The 21492-nt window shown below is 33.8% G+C and overlaps 1 protein-coding gene across 1 annotated transcript; it reads right to left on the reverse strand.

Annotated features, from left to right (window-relative positions):
• Positions 1–11586: 11586 nt before the first annotated feature.
• LOC132552410 (mitoferrin-1-like) lies at positions 11587–20060 on the reverse strand. The gene is made up of 4 exons (XM_060216577.1): positions 19929–20060; positions 15625–15844; positions 15210–15266; positions 11587–12336 (listed from the first exon to the last, which is right to left on the reverse strand). The coding sequence occupies exons 1-4, from the start codon at positions 20049–20051 to the stop codon at positions 11744–11746; spliced, it is 993 nt and encodes a 330-aa protein (XP_060072560.1). The 5' UTR covers positions 20052–20060; the 3' UTR covers positions 11587–11743.
• Between the last annotated feature and the right edge of the window lie 1432 nt (positions 20061–21492).

Here is a 21492-nt window from a genome sequence, read left to right on the forward strand (position 1 = left end):
CAGTTAGAGTATGAAGATGATAACAGTTGTAAAACTTCAATAAAAAAACAACACATTTTTTACAAATTGCTTTGCTAAATATATTTTATTGTCTGATCAACAATTAACTGAGAGTGTGCAATGTAACATTCCCCTGATGATGTCAGTAAAGCACAGGCCTTATGAAATTTAACATGAATACATGGATGAAAGAGTGGGGAGAAAGCAAGAATATTAAGCCTGTCACTCACCCTTAAACCAGGTAAATACCACAGCAAAACCTAACCATTTGATCTCCCATTAAAAAGCTGAATTTAATGTTTGAGGACAAAACTAAAAATTTTGTATAAAATCATATCAAATTAAAGCTCCAAATATAAGTTTTAACAACTTCTCAGTATAGATGGATAAAACTAATAAGATGCAATCAATAAAATCAAGCTGTAATTGAGCAAGGCCTGAGGTTCACCTACATCACTGAGTTAATATAACATAGACTTCAGACAAAGGCTAATTAACATATCACAGGTTCAACCAATCAAAACAAGACATGTAGGTGTACTCACTCTCACATGTCCTCACCAGTAATTATACGAATGAATTACCTCCCTTGTATATTTGTATATGTGGCTTGGAATGATTACCAACCAGATTTATTAAATAAATCTAGATGGATATGAAGAATAAACAATTTCACTTGGTGTCTGAATTGAACTTTCCAGCCACACAAATTTTACCAGGAAACCAATTAAAAAAGGCTCTATATCTGAAAAATATCCTCTGCCTAAATGTAGTGATCATGTAAAACGTATCCATGGCACAACAGTCCCTACTTAACTAACTTGGAGCTCATATTCAATGCATTAAAATAAATACTACTAAGCTGATTCATCTTATACATTTATATAAAAGGTAACAAGTTTTTTATCATGTTTTTTAGGTTGTGTCAGAATGCAGGAGAATGTGATACACATGTTTTACAATGAAATACATTTGGACATGTATCAGTATATATTACAGAGAATGGACATCACTATAGGGTTCTGGACTCTACATGTAATCAAAGGACTTAAGGTCTGTGATTTATGTTCACCCTCAAATAATTTTTTGAGGCTGCCATCTTTTTCTTCTGACCTTTCAAAATCTGAATGTCGTATGTCACAAGATTGTACAATGAAAACCATTCTCTGAAATAACTATATGTATTACAGAATTCTTATCAAAAAATAAGAAAGAAAAAATGACAGTATACTTATTAGACATGATATAATTAGCAATCATTAACAAATTTATGCTATCTAAAGTTAATCTGATTACCAATGCTAACTAATAAAATTTCATAACTAAAATTAAACCTAAACTCATTTGGCCAAAGTGTTAAACACTTTCTTTTATATTCTATTCTTTTTCTCCAAATATGTTATTCACATTAGACTACAACTCATTTGTATTTATGTTGATGTTAGTTCCTTAACATCTGGGATTAACATGTTTTGATTAGACTACAAAATGAACATGAGAAGAAAAATAATAGAAATGGCCAATCGACCAAATTATCTCCCTTTAAGTAAATCCTCCCTTAACTGATTCCTTTACAAAATGCTAAGTTCTACATGAATCCTTTATTTTAAGCTTCTAGTTTATACTCTTAATATTAAAGCTGAGTTCAGTAGATATCCTAGAAAATCTTTCCTACCTCCAAGCAATGTTTTGTTACATTTGGTTAACAATTTGATTTGTTCTTGGTAAAGGGAGACAATACAGACGTGTTTATGGTACTCAAATTTTCATTTTTTCACAAGATTATCTTGTATCTACCTAGTATCATGTAATGTGAATGCCCATTATAATGAGATAGCTAAAACTACAAAAAACAAAATCCTGTATGAAATAGCATACCGAAAAAGACTAGTCCAGCGATGCATACATCAATTAACATGTGTTTTATGTAGAGTGCAGGAAAACCTCAGTATTACCATGTTTTTCTCAACTTGTCCCTACTGCTCATAACAAAACATAAACCTGAAGCATGCAATGGTCTCGGATAAGTCACCACAACAATGGCGGTCGAATGCGTTTAATTGACACTCATTTCACCAGTGCAAATTTATATGATGTTCATATGCACAAAAAACAAAAATGATTCCAGATATTTTCATAGTAAACATGGTGTTTAAGATGAAATTTTCATTTTTACAAATTTAGTGCATACTAAATATGACGGGCAGAATCATAGGACAAAACAAGGTTAAAAACAAAACAAGAATTACAATAATTTGGACAGTCATGACCAAACATTATGTAGCATCTGAATTTGAAGCAGCAGCCCAGTTTGATGTACACTGAAACCTGTCTAAACCAAAAACTTTCAACAATAATATCTCTAGGTATTTAATGGTAAACCCAGAAATATCCCAAGGTTTTTGTTGGTAAACCCAGTAATATCTCTAGGATTTTCATTGGTAACCCAGTAATTTCTCAAGGCTGTTGATAAACCCAGTAATATCTCTAGGGTTTTCATTGGTAAACCAAGTAATATCTAAAGGATTATCATAAATTGGTAAACCCAGAAATTGTTAAGGTTTTTATTGATAAACCCAGTAATTTCTCAAGACTGTTGATAAACCCAGTAATTTCTCAAGGCTGTTGATAAACCCAGTAATATCTCTAGGATTTCCATTGGTAAACCCAGTAATTTCTCAAGGCTGTTGATAAACCCAGTAATTTCTCAAGGCTGTTAATAAACCCAGTAATTTCTCTAGACTGTTGATAAACCCAGTAACATCTCTAGGGTTTTCATTGGTAAACTAAGTAATATCTAAAGGATTATCATAAATTGGTAAACCCAGAAATTGTCAAGGTTTTTATTGATAAACACAGTAATTTCTCAAAACTGTTGATAAACCGAGTAATTTCTCAAGGCTGTTGATAAACCCAGTACCATCTCTAGGGTTTTCATTGATAAACCCAGTAATATCTCTAGGGTTTTCATTGATAAACCCAGTAATTTCTCAAGGCTGTTGATAAACCCAGTAATATCTCTAGGGTTTTTATTGATAAACCAAGTAATTTCTCAAGGCTGTTGATAAACCCAGTAATTTCTCAAGGCTGTTGATAAACCCAGTAATTTCTCAAGGCTGTTGATTAACCCAGTAACATCTCTAGGATTTTATTGGATTTATCAATTGGACCTTTTAATAGATGAACAGTGATCGGGTAAATAATGTGTCATTTTATGATCAAGGAAATTCACAGTCTAGCTCCTACAGATTACATATAGTTTTTCAGAAAAAGAGGAGAATGTTTCAAATTCTTGTGACAAGGAAATAAAAAAATAAAATAAAACATAAGTTGTTAACTATGCGAGAATCAATGATTTGTAATGACACTATAATGAATGTTCAAGTATATTTAGTATAATTAAAATTGACCCTTCCATCTGTAGTTTTGACTAAATCATTTCTAACTTATTATCTCCCCTTTCTTTAAGGGTTGTTACTTCAATCCACTGCAAACAGCCCGTTTCATAGCTATGTAAGCACCGTAACCTATGAAAAGGGGTCAAGTTACAGTGAACTGTGGTAAAAACTGATTTATTAACCACACTTTTCCTTTGTGAGAGGTGTGAAGCATGCAGTAATGAAGTGTTAGAGAATACCTAGTCCAAGTTACTTTGGTGAACTGCAAGCAGGGACCACTGGAGGCCCGGTTAAATTAGTACTTGGGTCCAAGTTAAGTTAGGTTAATTGAAATTAGGGAAATCTAGAGTCATGGAAGTACAGTTCAAGTTTAGACAGGTTTCATGACGACAGCAGTGATATACCTTGTTCTGCCCTCATTGAGGCTGACTAAGGATTTATAAACTACTTTAGACCTACAGATGGTTGTAAAGTCGATGTCTCTAAGAGCTGAATTTGCTCTGTATCATGACTTTTCCTTTAGTAGTAAACCCCTATTCATGATAAAGAGTGAATTAAATTCTGAGAGACATTGACTATACAACCATATGTAGGTGTACAGGATGTAAGAAAATACTCTGCACTAACTTTACAAAATATTTAAGTTATTAAAGTACATACAGAAACAACATCTCTGTTTTGAAGCACAGGGACCTGAGAATCATTTACTGTCTCTGTGACTGTGGACTGATCCTGATATACATCACAGGGACATGAAAAGCAGTTCAAGCGGATGAGGACCAATCCTGACCTGAATGACAGAGAACTGAGAAGCAGAATCAGTCATGTGGATGTGAACTAATCCCAGATCTGTGTCACAAGGACCTGAGAATGTGTTATGGTCTCTGTAAATGTAGACCAGTCCTGATCTGTATCACAGGCACCTGAGAACCTGTTACAGTCTCTGTAAATGTAGATCAGTCCTGATCTCTATCACAGGCTTCTGAGAACCTGTTACAGTCTGTAAATGTAGACCAGTCCTGATCTGTATCACAGGCACCTGAGAACCTGTTACAGTCTGTAAATGTAGACCAGTCCTGATCTGTATCACAGGCACCTGAGAACCTGTTACAGTCTCTGTAAATGTAGACCAGTCCTGATCTCTATCACAGGCTTCTGAGAACCTGTTACAGTCTGTAAATGTAGACCAGTCCTGATCTGTATCACAGGCACCTGAGAACCTGTTACAGTCTCTGTAAATGTAGACCAGTCCTGGTCTGTATCACAGGCTTCTGAGAACCTGTTACAGTCTCTGTAAATGTAGACCAGTCCTGATCTGTATCACAGGCTTCTGAGAACCTGTTACAGTCTGTAAATGTAGACCAGTCCTTGTCTGTATCACAGGCACCTGAGAACCTGTTACAGTCTCTGTAAATGTAGACCAGTCCTGATCTCTATCACAGGCTTCTGAGAACCTGTTACAGTCTGTAAATGTAGACCAGTCCTGATCTGTATCACAGGCACCTGAGAACCTGTTACAGTCTCTGTAAATGTAGACCAGTCCTGGTCTGTATCACAGGCTTCTGAGAACCTGTTACAGTCTCTGTAAATGTAGACCAGTCCTGGTCTGTATCACACGCTTCTGAGAACCTGTTACAGTCTCTGTAAATGTAGACCAGTCCTGGTCTGTATCACAGGCACCTGAGAACCTGTTACAGTCTGTAAATATAGACCAGTCCTGATCTGTATCACAGGCACCTGAGAACCTGTTACAGTCTCTGTAAATGTAGACCAGTCCTGATCTGTATCACAGGCTTCTGAGAACCTGTTACAGTCTGTAAATGTAGACCAGTCCTGGTCTGTATCACAGGCACCTGAGAACCTGTTACAGTCTCTGTAAAAAGTAGACCAGTCCTGGTCTGTATCACAGGCACCTGAGAACCTGTTACAGTCTCTGTAAATGTAGACCAGTCCTGGTCTGTATCACAGGCACCTGAGAACCTGTTACAGTCTCTGTAAATGTAGACCAGTCCTGGTCTGTATCACAGGCACCTGAGAACCTGTTACAGTCTCTGTAAATGTAGACCAGTCCTGGTCTGTATCACAGGCTTCTGAGAACCTGTTACAGTCTCTGTAAATGTAGACCAGTCCTGGTCTGTATCACAGGCTTCTGAGAACCTGTTACAGTCTCTGTAAATGTAGACCAGTCCTGATCTGTATCACAGGCACCTGAGAACCTGTTACAGTCTCTGTAAATGTAGACCAGTCCTGGTCTGTATCACAGGCTTCTGAGAACCTGTTACAGTCTCTGTAAATGTAGACCAGTCCTGGTCTGTATCACAGGCTTCTGAGAACCTGTTACAGTCTCTGTAAATGTAGACCAGTCCTGGTCTGTATCACAGGCACCTGAGAAGCAGATACAGTTCATGTGAATATGGACTGATGCTTGTCATTTAAGAAGATGAACATGTTCGGAGTGTTAAATTAACACTAAATCAAATTAAGGAAGCTTAATCGTGAAAAATAAATGATGAGAAAAAAATTCTTTTACCTATGAGCCTCAGGATCAAGAAACAAAACTAAATAAATTGATCTCAAGAATTTTACAATATTAGTTTTGAGAAAATAATATAGTCATAAAGTTTTTGGTTTGAGCAATGTTATTTCCTTTCAGCAATAGATGTATGTATGTTTATACAAAAGCCATTATTGAATAATACAAAACACTCATTAGTGCTAGAAAGTTTCTATCAATACCTATAATATGTATATTATATAACCTCTGTGTAAGAAAATATCATATTTTCCATTGATTTGAATAAGACTACTATATTTATCCTATAATAAGTCCAAGGGTCCAACATATTACCTCTGGCTCACAGTCAGGGTGTGGGCACAAATGAATGCGCTTTTATTAATCATTTCACTGAAGAATAATTAATATATAGAATTATTACAGGACAGCCAATAGTTTGTTTACCAAATTTAGTGGAAACTTTTGGTAGAGATTGGGCTTAATTCTTCCAGGCATGTGTTTGTTTCTGGATAAACACAGATGTATACAGTATTTGTGGAGCCTTGTTATGCAATACATTTACATCTCATTTACATCAGAATTTGCAAAACATTATACACAGCAATACATTCAGTTGGCACAAAGTATGATGAATATTATACCATTACAAAGTATGCCACAGTTACAGGTTGTGTAAAAGAGGAATTCACTAATTAGCAGAATTGAACACACTAGCTTGGTAAGATGATAAGTAAAGCTACATCAGCAGGTGAGAGAGCACCTCTCATGATAAAATTTAGCAATGTCTTTAAATATCTGTCTGTGACACCTATTTACAATAGAGACAGGTGAAGTGCTAATTAAGGTTATGTATCATCTTAACACTTTTCATGACATTACTCTACAAGACAAGGCTTTGTTCAACTACTTTCTTACAGTAGACTGGAAGGACTTTCCCATGGAAAACATTGTCAGAAACATCAAAAGTTAGAAGATCGATCACAACAAGAATATCTAGCATGTTTTTCCTTCACAATTTTTGGGAGATGAAAAAGTCTGTTTTTACATCGAGGAAAACTGACTGCTGTCTGAATGAATTTAAGATTTTTGTTTCTTTAAAGGTAAATCAATAATTTTCTGTAGATTTGTAATTCAAGTCATCAAAGGAAATTTACTCAAAAGATGTTTGAGGACAAATTCCACCAAATTACATAAAGAAGGTTAGCTCATGTAGTATACCTATAGGGTAAGATATAAAGTAAATTAGTCCATAGTGAACTTATCAGGTAAATTACAGAAAGTCTGTTAGTCAAAAGTGTACTTAGCAGGTAAATTACAGAAGGTCAGTTAGGCCAGATTTTTCATATTGGGTAAATTACAGAAAGTCTAACTATAGTGTGTTTATTTGGTAAATTACACAAAGGCAGTTTCTAAATAACAGTGTACTTAGTTAACTACTGAAATTCAGTTACTATTAAGTAAATTACTGAGATTCAGTTACTTGAAATCCATAGTGCATTTATAAGATAAATTACAAAATTTCAGTTTCTAGTAGCCCTTAGTGCACTTATTAGATAAATTACAGAAATTCAGTTTCTAGTAGCCCATAGTGTACTTATTAGATAAATTACAGAAATTCAGTTTCTAGTAGCCCATAGTGTACTTATTAGATAAATTACAGAAATTCAGTTTCTAGTAGCCCATAGTGTAATTATTAGATAAATTACAGAAATTCAGTTTCTAGTAGTCCTTAGTGTACTTATTAGATAAATTACAGAAATTCAGTTTCTAGTAGTCCTAAGTGTACTTATTAGATAAATTACAGAAATTCAGTTTCCATTAGCGATAGTGTACTTATTAGATAAATTACAGAAATTCAGTTTCCATTAGCTATAGTGTACTTATTAGATAAATTACAGAAATTCAGTTTCTTATTAGATAAATTACAGAAATTAGTCCTTAGTGTACTTATTAGATAAATTACAGAAATTCAGTTTCCATTAGCTATAGTGTACAGAAATTCTTATTAGTAATTATGATAAATTACAGAAATTCAGTTTCTAGTAGTCTATAGTGTACTTATTAGATAAATTACAGAAATTCAGTTTCTATTAGTCCTATAGTGTACTTATTAGATAAATTACAGAAATTCAGTTTCTAGTAGTCCTTAGTGTACTTATTAGATAAATTACAGAAATTCAGTTTCCAGTAGCTATAGTGTACTTATTAGATAAATTACCATTAGCTATAGTGTACTTATTAGATAAATTACAGAAATTCAGTTTCCATTAGCTATAGTGTAATTATTAGATAAATTACAGAAATTCAGTTTCTAGTAGTCCTTAGTGTACTTATTAGATAAATTACAGAAATTCAGTTTCTAGTAGTCCTAAGTGTACTTATTAGATAAATTACAGAAATTCAGTTTCCATTAGCTATAGTGTACTTATTAGATAAATTACAGAAATTCAGTTTCCATTAGCTATAGTGTACTTATTAGATAAATTACAGAAATTCAGTTTCTAGTAGTCCTTAGTGTACTTATTAGATAAATTACAGAAATTCAGTTTCCATTAGCTATAGTGTACTTATTAGATGAATTACAGAAATTCAGTTTCTAGTAGTCCTTAATGTACTTATTAGATAAATTACAGAAATTCAGTTTCCATTAGCTATAGTGTACTTATTAGATAAATTACAGAAATTCAGTTTCTAGTAGTCCTTAGTGTACTTATTAGATAAATTACAGAAATCCAGTTTCCATTAGCTATAGTGTACTTATTAGATGAATTACAGAAATTCAGTTTCTAGTAGTCCTTAGTGTACTTATTAGATAAATTACAGAAATTCAGTTTCCATTAGCTATAGTGTACTTATTAGATAAATTACAGAAATTCAGTTTCCATTAGCTATAGTGTACTTATTAGATAAATTACAGAAATTCAGTTTCCATTAGCTATAGTGTACTTAGGTAAACTACAGAAATTCAGTTTCTAGTAGTCCTTAGTGTACTTATTAGATAAACTACAGAAATTCAGTTTCCATTAGCTATAGTGTACTTATTAGGTAAACTACAGAAATTCAGTTAGTCCATGGTGTACTTACAAAAGGTAACTTATCATGGGACTATCATAACATGCTTGTTAATACAATATCTTGGGAATACATGTATCATACACACTGTTTAATATAAGTCAATCTGACAATGCACATAGCTGTAGACTAGTGATTCTGGTGACATAAGGAGGCAAACAATATTTACATATTAATTATATACATATAGATATTTCCTATTTACATTATTTACAGTATGTACAGATCACCATTTGTTATGTCCAGGACACTCAATAGAAAATACATGTGTATTACATGTAAAATACAACAACATATACATCAAAGACATTACGCTGTATAACTGGTTATCAAATAGGTGACTTCTCTCCATAACAGTCCTTAGGAACATCATTCTTCCTTCAGAAATCTCAGAGATTTCTATTTATAACCATGTACTGCTTTTCACAATTTGCTTCTTCGAAAAGCCACTTTAAAAAAATACCCAGCTAAACAGTCTTTGCACCTGATCACTTCATCTTGAACAGCCATTTTTTGGTAAACATTAGTACATAAATCCAAAATGTACAATATCTAAACTTGGAAAAAGTAGCCTGATTTCTTACTTTTATAGAAAAAAATGTAAGAAAGTTGGAGCAAAATACCAAAACATCAAAAATGGATAAATTTTTTTTAATAAGATTTTTCTTATTGAAATAATTTCTTCATTTATGAAATCTTACAGGTGTGGTGGTAACTATCAAACCAACAGTAGAAAAAGTTTTCATAAAGGTTAATTGTAAAATATACTTATTTTTCTAAAAGAGATGACTTTAAATTTCACTTGTATTCTCTATTCTTCTGGCTTTATTGGATGAAGAATTTTAAAATCATGAAATAATAATCATAAAATTCTTCTGTAAAAAGTGTAAGAAGTTACCAAAAGTAGACCTAAGAACACAAAAATGACACACAATGATAAAAAATGGCTGAAAATGTGTTGTCATGATGTTGGCTATTGAGTCAGCCCTGACAGGCCATGATACTGTACACAAGTTCTCTGTGGGGTTCTTCCGCCAGCACAAAACAAACGAATGCACACTCACCGTAAAGCAATTTGTAGAAGTTCGTTCTCCTGACAAATATCACCAAACACCAAAATTCTAATTTCACTTTGTAGAAGTTTGTTCTCCTGACAAAATCTAAGCACAAAAGCACAAACTTGGGGTTTGTTTAAAAAAACTAAAACTTGTAGAAGTCCTTCTTCTGACAAATAATCAAAACTTGTTTCCCCACACACAGCTGTAACATCCACATCAGTTGAGAAGTAGTGAAGCTGTGAGGAAACACGGAGTCCCTGTGACAGGACACCTGATGGAAAATGATCTGCAATTTGTAGAAGTCTTTCTCCTCACGAAATTGAAAGATCGGTATGGTATTTCTCGCATGAAAAATACCATATGTAACAAACATTTTGTAGAAGTCTTTCTTCTCACAAATAAATACAGTCATGCTAAGACCATCCTATTAGGAATAACCAAATATTGATCCTACTTCTTTTATATATTCAGGATATTGCTGAACATGTGGAATTTATTGCAGTTGTCCATACAATTAATTTGCAAAAGTAAAAATCAAATACAATGTAAATGCACAATATTTTAACTGAAATAAAACAAAGAAAAATACTCCCAGAATATTTCATAACTGCTTTTTCATTTTCAATACTGGTAAAAACCCTTAAGGAGGTCAAATTTTTCATAGGTATGTTTTTGTATTTCATAATGTAAGTAGATTTACAGCTATACTTATAATTAGTCCAAACAAACAACACCCTACAAACTTATCAACACCTGCCACCCTTTAAAACCTACATGGCTTGTCAATTCAGACTGGAGCCATTCCAAATAATAAATGGGTGAACATATTTTGTCAGCATTCTGCTAGCACCAAAGCTATTCTGATTCAAATATTGATCGAAGGTGTAAGATGTTATAGAACATTAAATATATATATTTATCTTGCCTATTCAAAGAACAACGAAAAGAAAAAAATAGCCTGACTGGTTCAATTAAAAGATATTGATTACATGAACAAAATATGATACAATGGTAAAAGAAAGAGGATATCTCTTTTTCTCAATGTTGTAATTCACTGCAGTACTACACTGCAATACTACCCTGCTCAGCATGCTCCATACAAATTTCTTAATAAAAACATTGAAGGATATATTGATGTTGATTGCTGACATGTATCTAACCTTCAATTTCTGGTAAAGTTATTGCAAGAATGAAAAGGACAATGAAAGTTTTTTTCTTTGAATCGGCAAATTAAAAATTTAGAGTTATAGATGTGTTCTTTTATAGAAATAATAAATGTAATTTAGATCTCAGCAGGATGATACTAATGTTATAGTAATGAAAAAGATTACCCAGAATTGTTTTTAGGTTTCTCTTTCAAGTAAAATTTCTCTCTATATCAAAATCTAGATGATTTTTCATTGCAAAAATGTGAAATGTATAATTCTTATTTTAGTAAGACATCTGTTCCCTTATTTACTAATAACTTTTTTTGACAGACATGATTTAAATAAGTACTTTTCAAATAACGGAAATAACACTGGCCAAATTTATTCTGGTAGACTAGAGATTCAAATTTTGCTAGTGAAAATATTACGACATAATTCTCTTTGTTTCATGCGGAAGATTGGTGCACAGATCAGATGTCAGGGGCTAAAACTACTAACTAGGCACATCCTCTGTGGGCTGGGTTAAGAAAGAGGTAAGGATGAAGCACTTGCCTAGGGATTGTGGGCAGGTTTGGGGATGTGAAGCGGATCTTCAGAGCTTACTGTTACAGCTTGAACAGTTAAACCTTTCACATTTCCATATTTGTCTTCGGCATCCTGTTTCTTTGAAAGTACATATTTAAATGATTCATACACTCCCCAAGAGATTGCTGTGGCAGGCATCTGAAAGACAACCCTTGCCTGCAGTCCTCTAAAGAAACCCAATACTCCCTGAAATTCATAAATTGTCCTAAATGCAGATGCCATACCATTGATATACGACACTTGTTTTCGGGCACAACATTCCTGCGTGTTCAGTAAGGTCTTACACACATCTAATGGCATGGTAACGGCTGCTGATGTAGCCCCTGCCAGGCCTCCAGAGATCACATGACTTACTGGGTTATACTCCCTATTATGGTTTAAAATATCTTGCATTTTCTCGTACACGATGAAGTGCACTACCTGAAATGGAAGATTCATTGTCAGCTGTGTGGTGTAACTCCTATAGAAAGCCCTAATACCCTCCTTTGTGTAAACATCTCCAGTGCAGTGAAGACATGATTTGTAGGGGCTTCCATATACTTGCATTCTTTGTTTTATCACTATTTACCAAGTAAAAACAATTAACCAGTGATCAAACAGAAGTACATCCAAACCAGGCAGTGTAGTATCAAGGTTAGCAATGTCAAGGTCATCCAGTAAGGTATCATCCAAGTCATCAAGGTCAGCAATGCCAAGGTCATAGGGTAAGGTATCATCGAAGTCATCAAGGTCAGCAACGCCAAGGTCATGGAGTAAGGCATCATCGAAGTCACCAAGGTCAGCAACACCAAGGTTATCGAGTGGTGCAGAATCAGCAGGCAGGAAAAAAACATACAAAAATCAAAATAAGTGATTTTCTAAACTTTAGTCATCTGTACATGCAACAAAATTCAACAGATTTACATAGGCAACTGGACTCAATATCAATATGTCCTTTTGAGGGTTATTTTGCCTGGTTGTTATATCATACATGCACAAGCTTTCAGACAAAATCGGTCAGATTTGCAGTAACAAACAACATAATCTTTATCTTAAACAATTTTTTTAAAGAAATTACATAAGAAACTTGAGTAAAATATATCTATGGTTATCCACCCACTTTCTGATAATTTCCATACAAACACTAAATAATTACCTTCAAGTACAGATAAGCTGTCAGGAAGATTAAATAATAAGTTTCAAAATTTTACAGTCCATTCAGGTAAATAAAACTCGTGTATACAAAATATAATGCTTCAGGTCTACCTGGTATATGTAAAATTTATAAGAAATAATCCACAATTACATGAATGCAAAAGAGCTGTAGATAAATATTAAGTATTATCATCAGTATTGAATAAAAGAACTGTAATATTTCAATAAATATCTATAACATATGATATAAGAATCCCTATGGACCCAAAATATTAGCAATAATTGGATGTAAAGACGTTTAAGAATTTGCTTAATTTTCAATCAGCCTTTGCATTTTATCTTTCTAGTGATACACAACTTAACAGAAGAACATTTGCATTGCTAGTTGAAAAGGCTCTGATAACTACTTACCTGTAAGCCTTGTCTGCATAAGTTGTTTTTCATCTGAGTACAGACCAAACAGGTAATTTTGATTCCAGAAACATTCTTCAAACTTATTCTACACAACTTTTTAATACCTTAAAGTTTCAATAACTACAAGCTTGACCTGCATTTATTTTTTTCCAAGGCTTTAAATTTCTGAATTCTACACATTTGACTTAAAACGTTGTGACCTTCCACAAAATATCACTGTTATGATTTCCATAATGTTTTGTGACCTTGAACATTATCACAGCCTTCATTGACCTTTGACTTTTGAACATACTGGTATTAAATATCACTTCTACGACTTCATTGTAATTTACCTTAATGTCTTTCATTCTGTAGTTATCCTGCATTTAGACCTGGAGCACATTACCTCTGACTCAAAGTGAGGGGGCGGGCTAATTACAAGACAACTGAATAGCATTTGTTCATAATGCTACTGAACTGCAATGGATATGATTGAGCTAATCATGACTTTTGTGTTTGAGTGTAATTCTGGATAGGTTAGTCATAATTTCATGTGCGACAGAGAAAGTTTTCCTTTTATAACTCTCACTGTCATTTCAATAGCAAAATAAAAGGCAGCAACTGCTGTGAGATCCTACCATACAACAGACACCACACTGACTACCGACCCAATAGGGAGGTACACAGCAATAAACAGTGAGATCCTACCATACAACAGACACCACACTGACTACCGACCCAATAGGGAGGTACACAGCAATAAACAGTGAGATCCTATCATACAACAGACACCACACTGACTACTGACCCAATAGGGAGGTACACAGCAATAAACAGTGAGATCCTATCATACAACAGACACCACACTGACTACCGACCCAATAGGGAGGTACACAGCAATAAACAGTGAGATCCTATCATACAACAGACACCACGCTGACTACCGACCCAATAGGGAGGTACACAGCAATAAACAGTGAGATCCTATCATACAACAGACACCACACTGACTACCGACCCAATAGGGAGGTACACAGCAATAAACAGTGAGATCCTACCATACAACAGACACCACACTGACTACTGACCCAATAGGGAGGTATACAGCAATAAACAGTGAGATCCTATCATACAACTGATAGCACACCGACTACCGACCCCATAGGGAGGTAGTTTGATCATTTTTCTTTTTCAAAACTGTCAAACTTGTGGTAATGAGGTTATTGCCAATGGGTGCTCACTTTGATGCCTTGTTCTGCCTGATGAAAGTGGCAAGATCTAAAGTTACATGAAGAAAATTTGAATATTCAATGCCCAGCATCTTCCTTCAAACATACTGTAGCACTTCTATGTAACAAACAGGAGTACAATCCATATTCCTTCTTAATGTCTCTCCTGACACTACCAAACCTTCAGCCTAAGCATGAAACTTCCATCGAAGTGATGAAGATACAGGTTCTGTTTGTTACGTCATTAAAGTGGGTTTTGGTGTCTCCTACTTGTTATCTAGCAATGAAGGGGATGTACATGGTCAGGAAAGCCCTTTGTCAGTACCGTTTGACTGGTCGGGGCTGCATGCTACCATATCCAGGTTATGACATTTCAGTGTGATGACACTATACAGCATGTATATCACCAGGGTGTTGGAACCTGTTACAGTTTAACGTGTCACTGGGATAATAATTAAGACATATCTAACTCAAAAAATAAAATCAACATGACATGGTCAGTCATTTAAGATCAGTTGACCACATGAAACAAGACATATCCTAAAAACACACTAACACAGGTCTACTGAATATCCTCTAACAATCTATTGTATACATAGAAAATAATTGGTATATCATAAATAGGTAGGAGAAAAATTATAAAAAGGCATTCTGTGACATAATACTTTAAACCCTACCGTCTATTGGTGTCATCACAGCATCATGTGCTAATGTGGCAACGCCACCTGCTACACCTGCAGATCAAATTAAAAACAGAGTCATCATATAAATTAAAATGCTTGCAAAGGAAGTAATTTTGTTTAAAATTCTGTATAAAAGAAAATATGTTGCCATAATCTTCCAGAGGTTGTGTATAGGAATAACTTATTTCATGCTCCATTTGAAAAAAAATTAAGGGTAATTGTGTCACCAAAGATAAACTTATTTCAAATTCCAATTAAAAATTTCCCTGTCGTAACTATTGTAACTTCATTTCAGTTAATTTTTCAGGATTATTTTAGGAGCTTTTCCCTGAAAATAATTTTCAAAGTATCTCTATGTCACATGACTGAGATGTACCAACAATAAATGTGACAGTTGACTAATACTTACCATGAGTAAAATGAGTTCCTTTTTGCCCATTGGCCAGTACTTTCTTAGTTTTTTCATAACACGTGAAGTAAAGAGCATGTGCTGGACCTGCCCCTCCTACAACAACCTGTATCCCTCGCACAGTGTTCCGCATACCCTCAAATTTAACAATCTTATGAAAGGCATCACGAATGCTGCGATAATCCGCCTTTGGATCAGGAACAAGGGATTGCATCCGTGTCTAAAATATTGGAAAATACATTTGATCGTTACAAGAATCATTTTCACTCTTCTTTATATACAATATATACAGAAACTCCTACAATCCAATATTCTTTTTTTTCGTATATATAGTGGCAGTTTATTATATAGATGAACAATGCACATGTCTGTGTTGGAAAACAAAACAAAATACTTTTAAAATCAATCCAAGGATACAGGGAAATTTTGATCACAACTAATAAAGTAATCTAGTTGAATTGATCATAAGTGTAAACATTTGTGGATTTTAGGCACACAATATCATTAAGTTTAGAGCTTGAAATATATGTGTGGCAGATTTGTTAGTAAATACTGAAATCACTTGAGGAATGAAATTCAATATTTTCTAACAACATATTGTCATACTATATCTTAATAAAATGAAATTGAAAAATCAAATCTATTATTTAAATACTGATTGAAATAACACTATACAATAATCAATTAGAGTAAATGAATTAAGTAAACACTTTTGATTATGTTCTTTCACAAAATATTACTGTTTTATTACTGGCTATTGAAATGTAATATAATATTAATTGATATCTTGTAAAACAATAATGAAAATAATTATCGCTGTTCTTTAATTTGCTGTTTAGGTAGGTTTAATGTACATTGTTGTATCTATATGTACCGATATTATTTCAGACACAAGATCACATGTTATCTGAACAAGCATGGCCTGATGTGAACACTTTGCGGTAGACTACTTGCGATCTGTTTATCGTGGCAGATTTTATTTCTCGTCACAACAAAGTTGTGTCAACATTTATTTGTTTATATACCTGATAACTTGTTCTTAATCTGTGCTGATACACAGATCATTTAAAAATGATACCTTTAGCCATGGGGAACTCTTTAGAAATCTTTTTCTAAGCTCTTCAACTGTACTTAACATACTTAACATCATAGGCATTTTTCCTTTGTCCTGTTCTATTTAAACTTGAAAAATTCTTAAGTTTATTGATTACGAATACACTTTATTTGGATTAGAAAGTATAGGGCATATAACTGCTGAACATCGTGGGCTAACAACTCTCAGGCTTTATATGACTACTGAACCTCACCAAGGTCAAATGTCTGAAAGGTCACCGACTTCAGGTAACACCTTGCCATTCTAACCGTTAATCCACAGTTACATTTGTCAATTTTAACACCTGTATTAAATACCATCGAAACTTGATTGGTGATCCATGTTTATTATGTTAAGCATGTGCTTGAATTTAACAAAAAGTTGTTGTATTTACCAAAGGTTTAGAGTTGTGTGCTGAGTTAAATATAAACAATATTTTACAGTGAATAAGACAAGAATAGAAAAGCTACAAACATGATCAGCATATATACACAGCTGTAACTGGACATAATAAATTCAACCTGTATGATGAAATTAATACTCCAAGTACAATACCTTAAATTAACATCAACAGACACATATATATAATATTGTAGAAGGCAGATAAACCACATTTATAAACTGCAGAAGTTCTTGCCCATCAATATATACAAAAAAGAAGACTTCTATGAACAAAACCGTTGAACATAGTGTTCCCATTGTATTTTGAAACTGAGGTAATAGTGTACCCCTAACAATGTTATCATATAGGAGAGCTCTTGGAAATCAGGAATGAGGATTTTGTATATTTATTGTCATTTAGAGGTAATGGGAAATAAACAACTGAAAACATTCAAAGTACAGATGTTCCTTCAAATTTAATTAACAACCCTTAAATCACATTTGTTTCAGATTAACAATATCTTCTCAGAGGGTTAAAGGGTAACCACAGTAAAAATATGAATTTTGTTATTGAATGTACATGTTTTTTACACTTCAGTTATGTTTCTGTGCTATCATGATATTCACAGTCCATTTCCAATTTCTAGCTTGACCACTTCCTCCATTTGGGAATCCCCTTTAAAATTTAGTGCCGATAATGTCACGTGGTAGTTTTAAAAATGAGACAGTTCATTTTATAAACATGAACACATGACTGCAGGCAGAAATGATAGTGACAGTATAGTGACACAATAAGTAAAATCCTGTTTTTCAGATTTTGTTATGGGTGTGACAAATGTTATTTGACAACTCAAAGTCAATTCAGTATTACGAATAAAGTGACATGTAATTGCCAACATTGTTGAGACTAATTCAGGCTGTTAGCCATTTTTGTTTTTAGGTGATGATGTTGTTATACAAAAATGTACATATCCAGATTGATGATCAACAGATAAGGTTTTCCTTTTATAATTGTTCATTAACCTTTTTTATGTGCCTATTTAAGCAATAATAACCAACTGTCATTGTTCATATGATGATATGCTTAATATACATATATATGCAATAAAAAAATCAGTAAAAAAAAAAATTTATTGTGACATCACTTTAATGGAAGTTCTTAGTCAACAAAATGATGTCTTTAATGTGCTTACTGCCAGAAATCCTGAAAATATGGGACATTTTCAATTACTAGTATGCTTCAAAAGACTATCAGGGCAGCTGAACAGACAGATTTTAAAAGCCACATTAATGACTTGCTCATTGACATTTGGTTTTCGTAACTTACCTGTTTTACTTCAGACTTTAGTTCATCCTTTTCTAGCAAAAAAACTACCATTTTTTTCAAATCTACTTCAATTAGTTTAAAATGCTAAAATCATGAAAATATATTGTTCTGGGATCATCTAGATTTCATCTTCTAATTTGGTGAAAAATGTATGCGAGATCAACCATGAAATTGGCTTGGGAAGTAATCTCATGTCTTTGGGGACATTATAGAAGGGATCCACGTTACCAAGTTCTACTTGTTATCTCCATAACAGAGAGAAAAACTTTATAAGCATTGAACAAGGATATTTTTCTTTCTTCAGACATCAATGGTCATCTCCATAATATGGTAAGTTTGCCTGTAAAATGCTGCCAGTTAATGATAATTAATCCTATAATAAAACTGTCCAACATTTACATATTTATATTCCATATGCATGTTGCTGCACATTTAAATGAAAATTCAGTAATGTATAAAGTTTCAGTAATGGAACATTAAGTGGATATATAACTGAGAAATCGCTCAATGTATCTCAAATGATCCGATTCCTGGCTGTGATAATTCATTAATCAATTATTGGCACATTAATATATTTTTTTTGTGTTTAAGCAAATCTGAATTTACTATTATGCATTATTAAGATCGCTGGTACATCCATTCTTGTATATATTCTAGATAAGTGAAAAATTTTAGATTAAAGCTACAGAAAATCAGTTGAATACGATGGACGATACAGATTCTATTCAAATGAATATTCAACACAGACAGCCAATCATATTATTGTATTGCTGCATTGAAATCCTATTATATCTGATAATCAATTATAATATAATGGTTTTGAAACAAATTTCCCATCATTACGGAGTCTCTGAGGAGAAATCCTCTGCATAAAGCAGCCATTTTAACTGAATATTGTTGCTCTTCTATGACAGCAGTAATGACACGTTAATTGCTGCGCAAATGTAAATGTAAAAAAAAGAAGGGATTTGACATTTCTGAGTTACTTCCCTTATTCTGATTTCCAATGCATGAGGAAGCACAACCTATTCTGTGTCAGTATGTCGGGTTGGGAGGAATGGCACTATGAATATGTCTGCAACATTTCACTGAAATGCCATCATCAGATGGAAACAGATTTGGCACCAAATGACCGACAAATGTTGGAATGGCATTAAACACCTATCAATCAAAATATACACATTGATGGTCAAATGTAAGGGAGATAACTCTTGCTTATGAAGTAATAACATTTTCACGGTATGAGGAAATTTAGTGCGAATCATGCATCAATGTTACAATGTTGTGTATCATAATACCAACATATATTTATAATGATGATAAGAGTTTAGACAATCAATGTTGATTGGCGTAATTCGGACACTGCTGGTAAAAGCGCCTCAATGACTCAGCTCAACTCTTACCACATGTGCGACGTGGACACATTTTTTGATAACTAATGGGTAAAAACGATTCTTAAAATCAAAATCGCCGAAAAAATGCAATTGTGTAACTTTTCCGCACCTTTACACAATCGACAGGATACATGACACAGTGTTCCATAATGCCGGCAGCAGCCCCCGCCAGCATGTGGGTCGAGGCTGTACTTGTAGGGGGCAAACATTCATATGGGTCGTCTTCGTCCATTACACACTAAAACGCCCGTTTCATTACATTTACACAGAAAAACAGTCTTGTAATAGTCCTCACATCCGATGGACTTCCTTCGTTAAGACATCTTAGGTGTATATAGTCCGTCGTCCTATTTTATAACTTTCCTTGCACATGGCTCAGTTCACAACGTTTCAGGTGGAAAGAGAGTGTACAAATAAACTCAACAACCGGACCAAATAATACGGACCTTATGCAATAAATTGAATTACCTCCCCTCTATCATTTGACGTAAGACTGAACACTTTAACCAGACAAATAAATAAATTAATTTTATATATCAATTAACACATAAATTAATAAAGCAAGGTTTTATTAATAAGTAGATACTTTAGAAATATAATATTCAACCATGTAACTGTGTCACGTATTGCGACCTTGTCATAAATATCGTGAGACGCGAGAGTTTTCGCTTATATAGACATATAAATAGACGCTTACATTCGTGCCGATGTGGTTTGGATTTGATTAAATTCGTCGCATAATTTGACAGCTCTCTCACTTAAACGCTCAAGATAAATCAAACTATTCAATACAAACATCATCTATTAAAAAAAGAGAAATATAAACTTATATTAGTCACACATATTGTTAGCCTGTTGGAGAGCCTGAGGGGTTACTACTCTGTGGTCTGCGTGTGTGTGTCGGGGGGCGGGATTCGTTATATAAAATCCACGATACATGTTCTTACTACTAGAATATCTTCACACGTGTATTGTAGTGTAAAAGTATATGTCATCAACATCATCAGAATAATAATAAATGGTATCTGCCAGAACAGTGAAAGAAAATTAGTTTGGTCTCGGATTTCCAAGACTGGCTCATAAAAGACCAAGTTTGGACATTGTCATTTTCTACGTGACAAACCTATATATAAAATGTATATAAATATCCAAGTACAGGTATTTGTATACGATACTTCATATGTTTTATTGATTGACTGCTCAAGGGCCATTTAATGAAGTCATCGAAAGATTTTGCCGTGATTAGTAGTTATCAACGGAATGACGTCGTAGGATGTAAACAAAATTCCACTTTACCTGTATTAATAACGTCACGGTTGATGTACTGGGGAATACAAATTGTCTAATGGAGGCGGATATAGAATTCGTAATTTCCACTAGCGTTACACGAAAAAGTCATTTTTCAGATATTAAACACCCAATTTCAGTTAATGTCATTTTGATAAAGCCAGATTATTATCATAAAGCAATAATATGTTACTCTTATTGACGACTTTATAATTGTAAAAACGTGACACATGAAGTGCCACATTTATTTTGAACTTTCATGTCTAGGATGTGTGACGTCAATTCCACTCATTGATGTGTGGGTGATGGTCGACGCATAGATATCTAACCTAGATGCCGCACGGTCTATCTGCACTGTTGACGCAACGTTTTGGAGCGCCTCCATC

The sequence above is a fragment of the Ylistrum balloti genome, unplaced genomic scaffold, assembly GCF_031769215.1.
Source record: "Ylistrum balloti isolate Yb309-2 unplaced genomic scaffold, AGI_CSIRO_Ybal_v1 Utg370246, whole genome shotgun sequence".
Lineage (NCBI taxonomy): Eukaryota > Metazoa > Mollusca > Bivalvia > Pectinida > Pectinidae > Ylistrum > Ylistrum balloti.

Bases quoted from the DNA above. Each gene is read 5' to 3' on its own strand.
- LOC132552410 (XM_060216577.1), bottom strand. From the start codon at position 20,051: ATGGACGAAGACGACCCATATGAATGTTTGCCCCCTACAAGTACAGCC. The intron at 15,845-19,928 runs GTGCGGAAAAGT...CCAATATTTTAG, and splicing joins ATCCTGTCGATTGTGTAAAG to ACACGGATGCAATCCCTTGT. The intron at 15,267-15,624 runs GTAAGTATTAGT...TTTGATCTGCAG, and splicing joins AGGAACTCATTTTACTCATG to GTGTAGCAGGTGGCGTTGCC.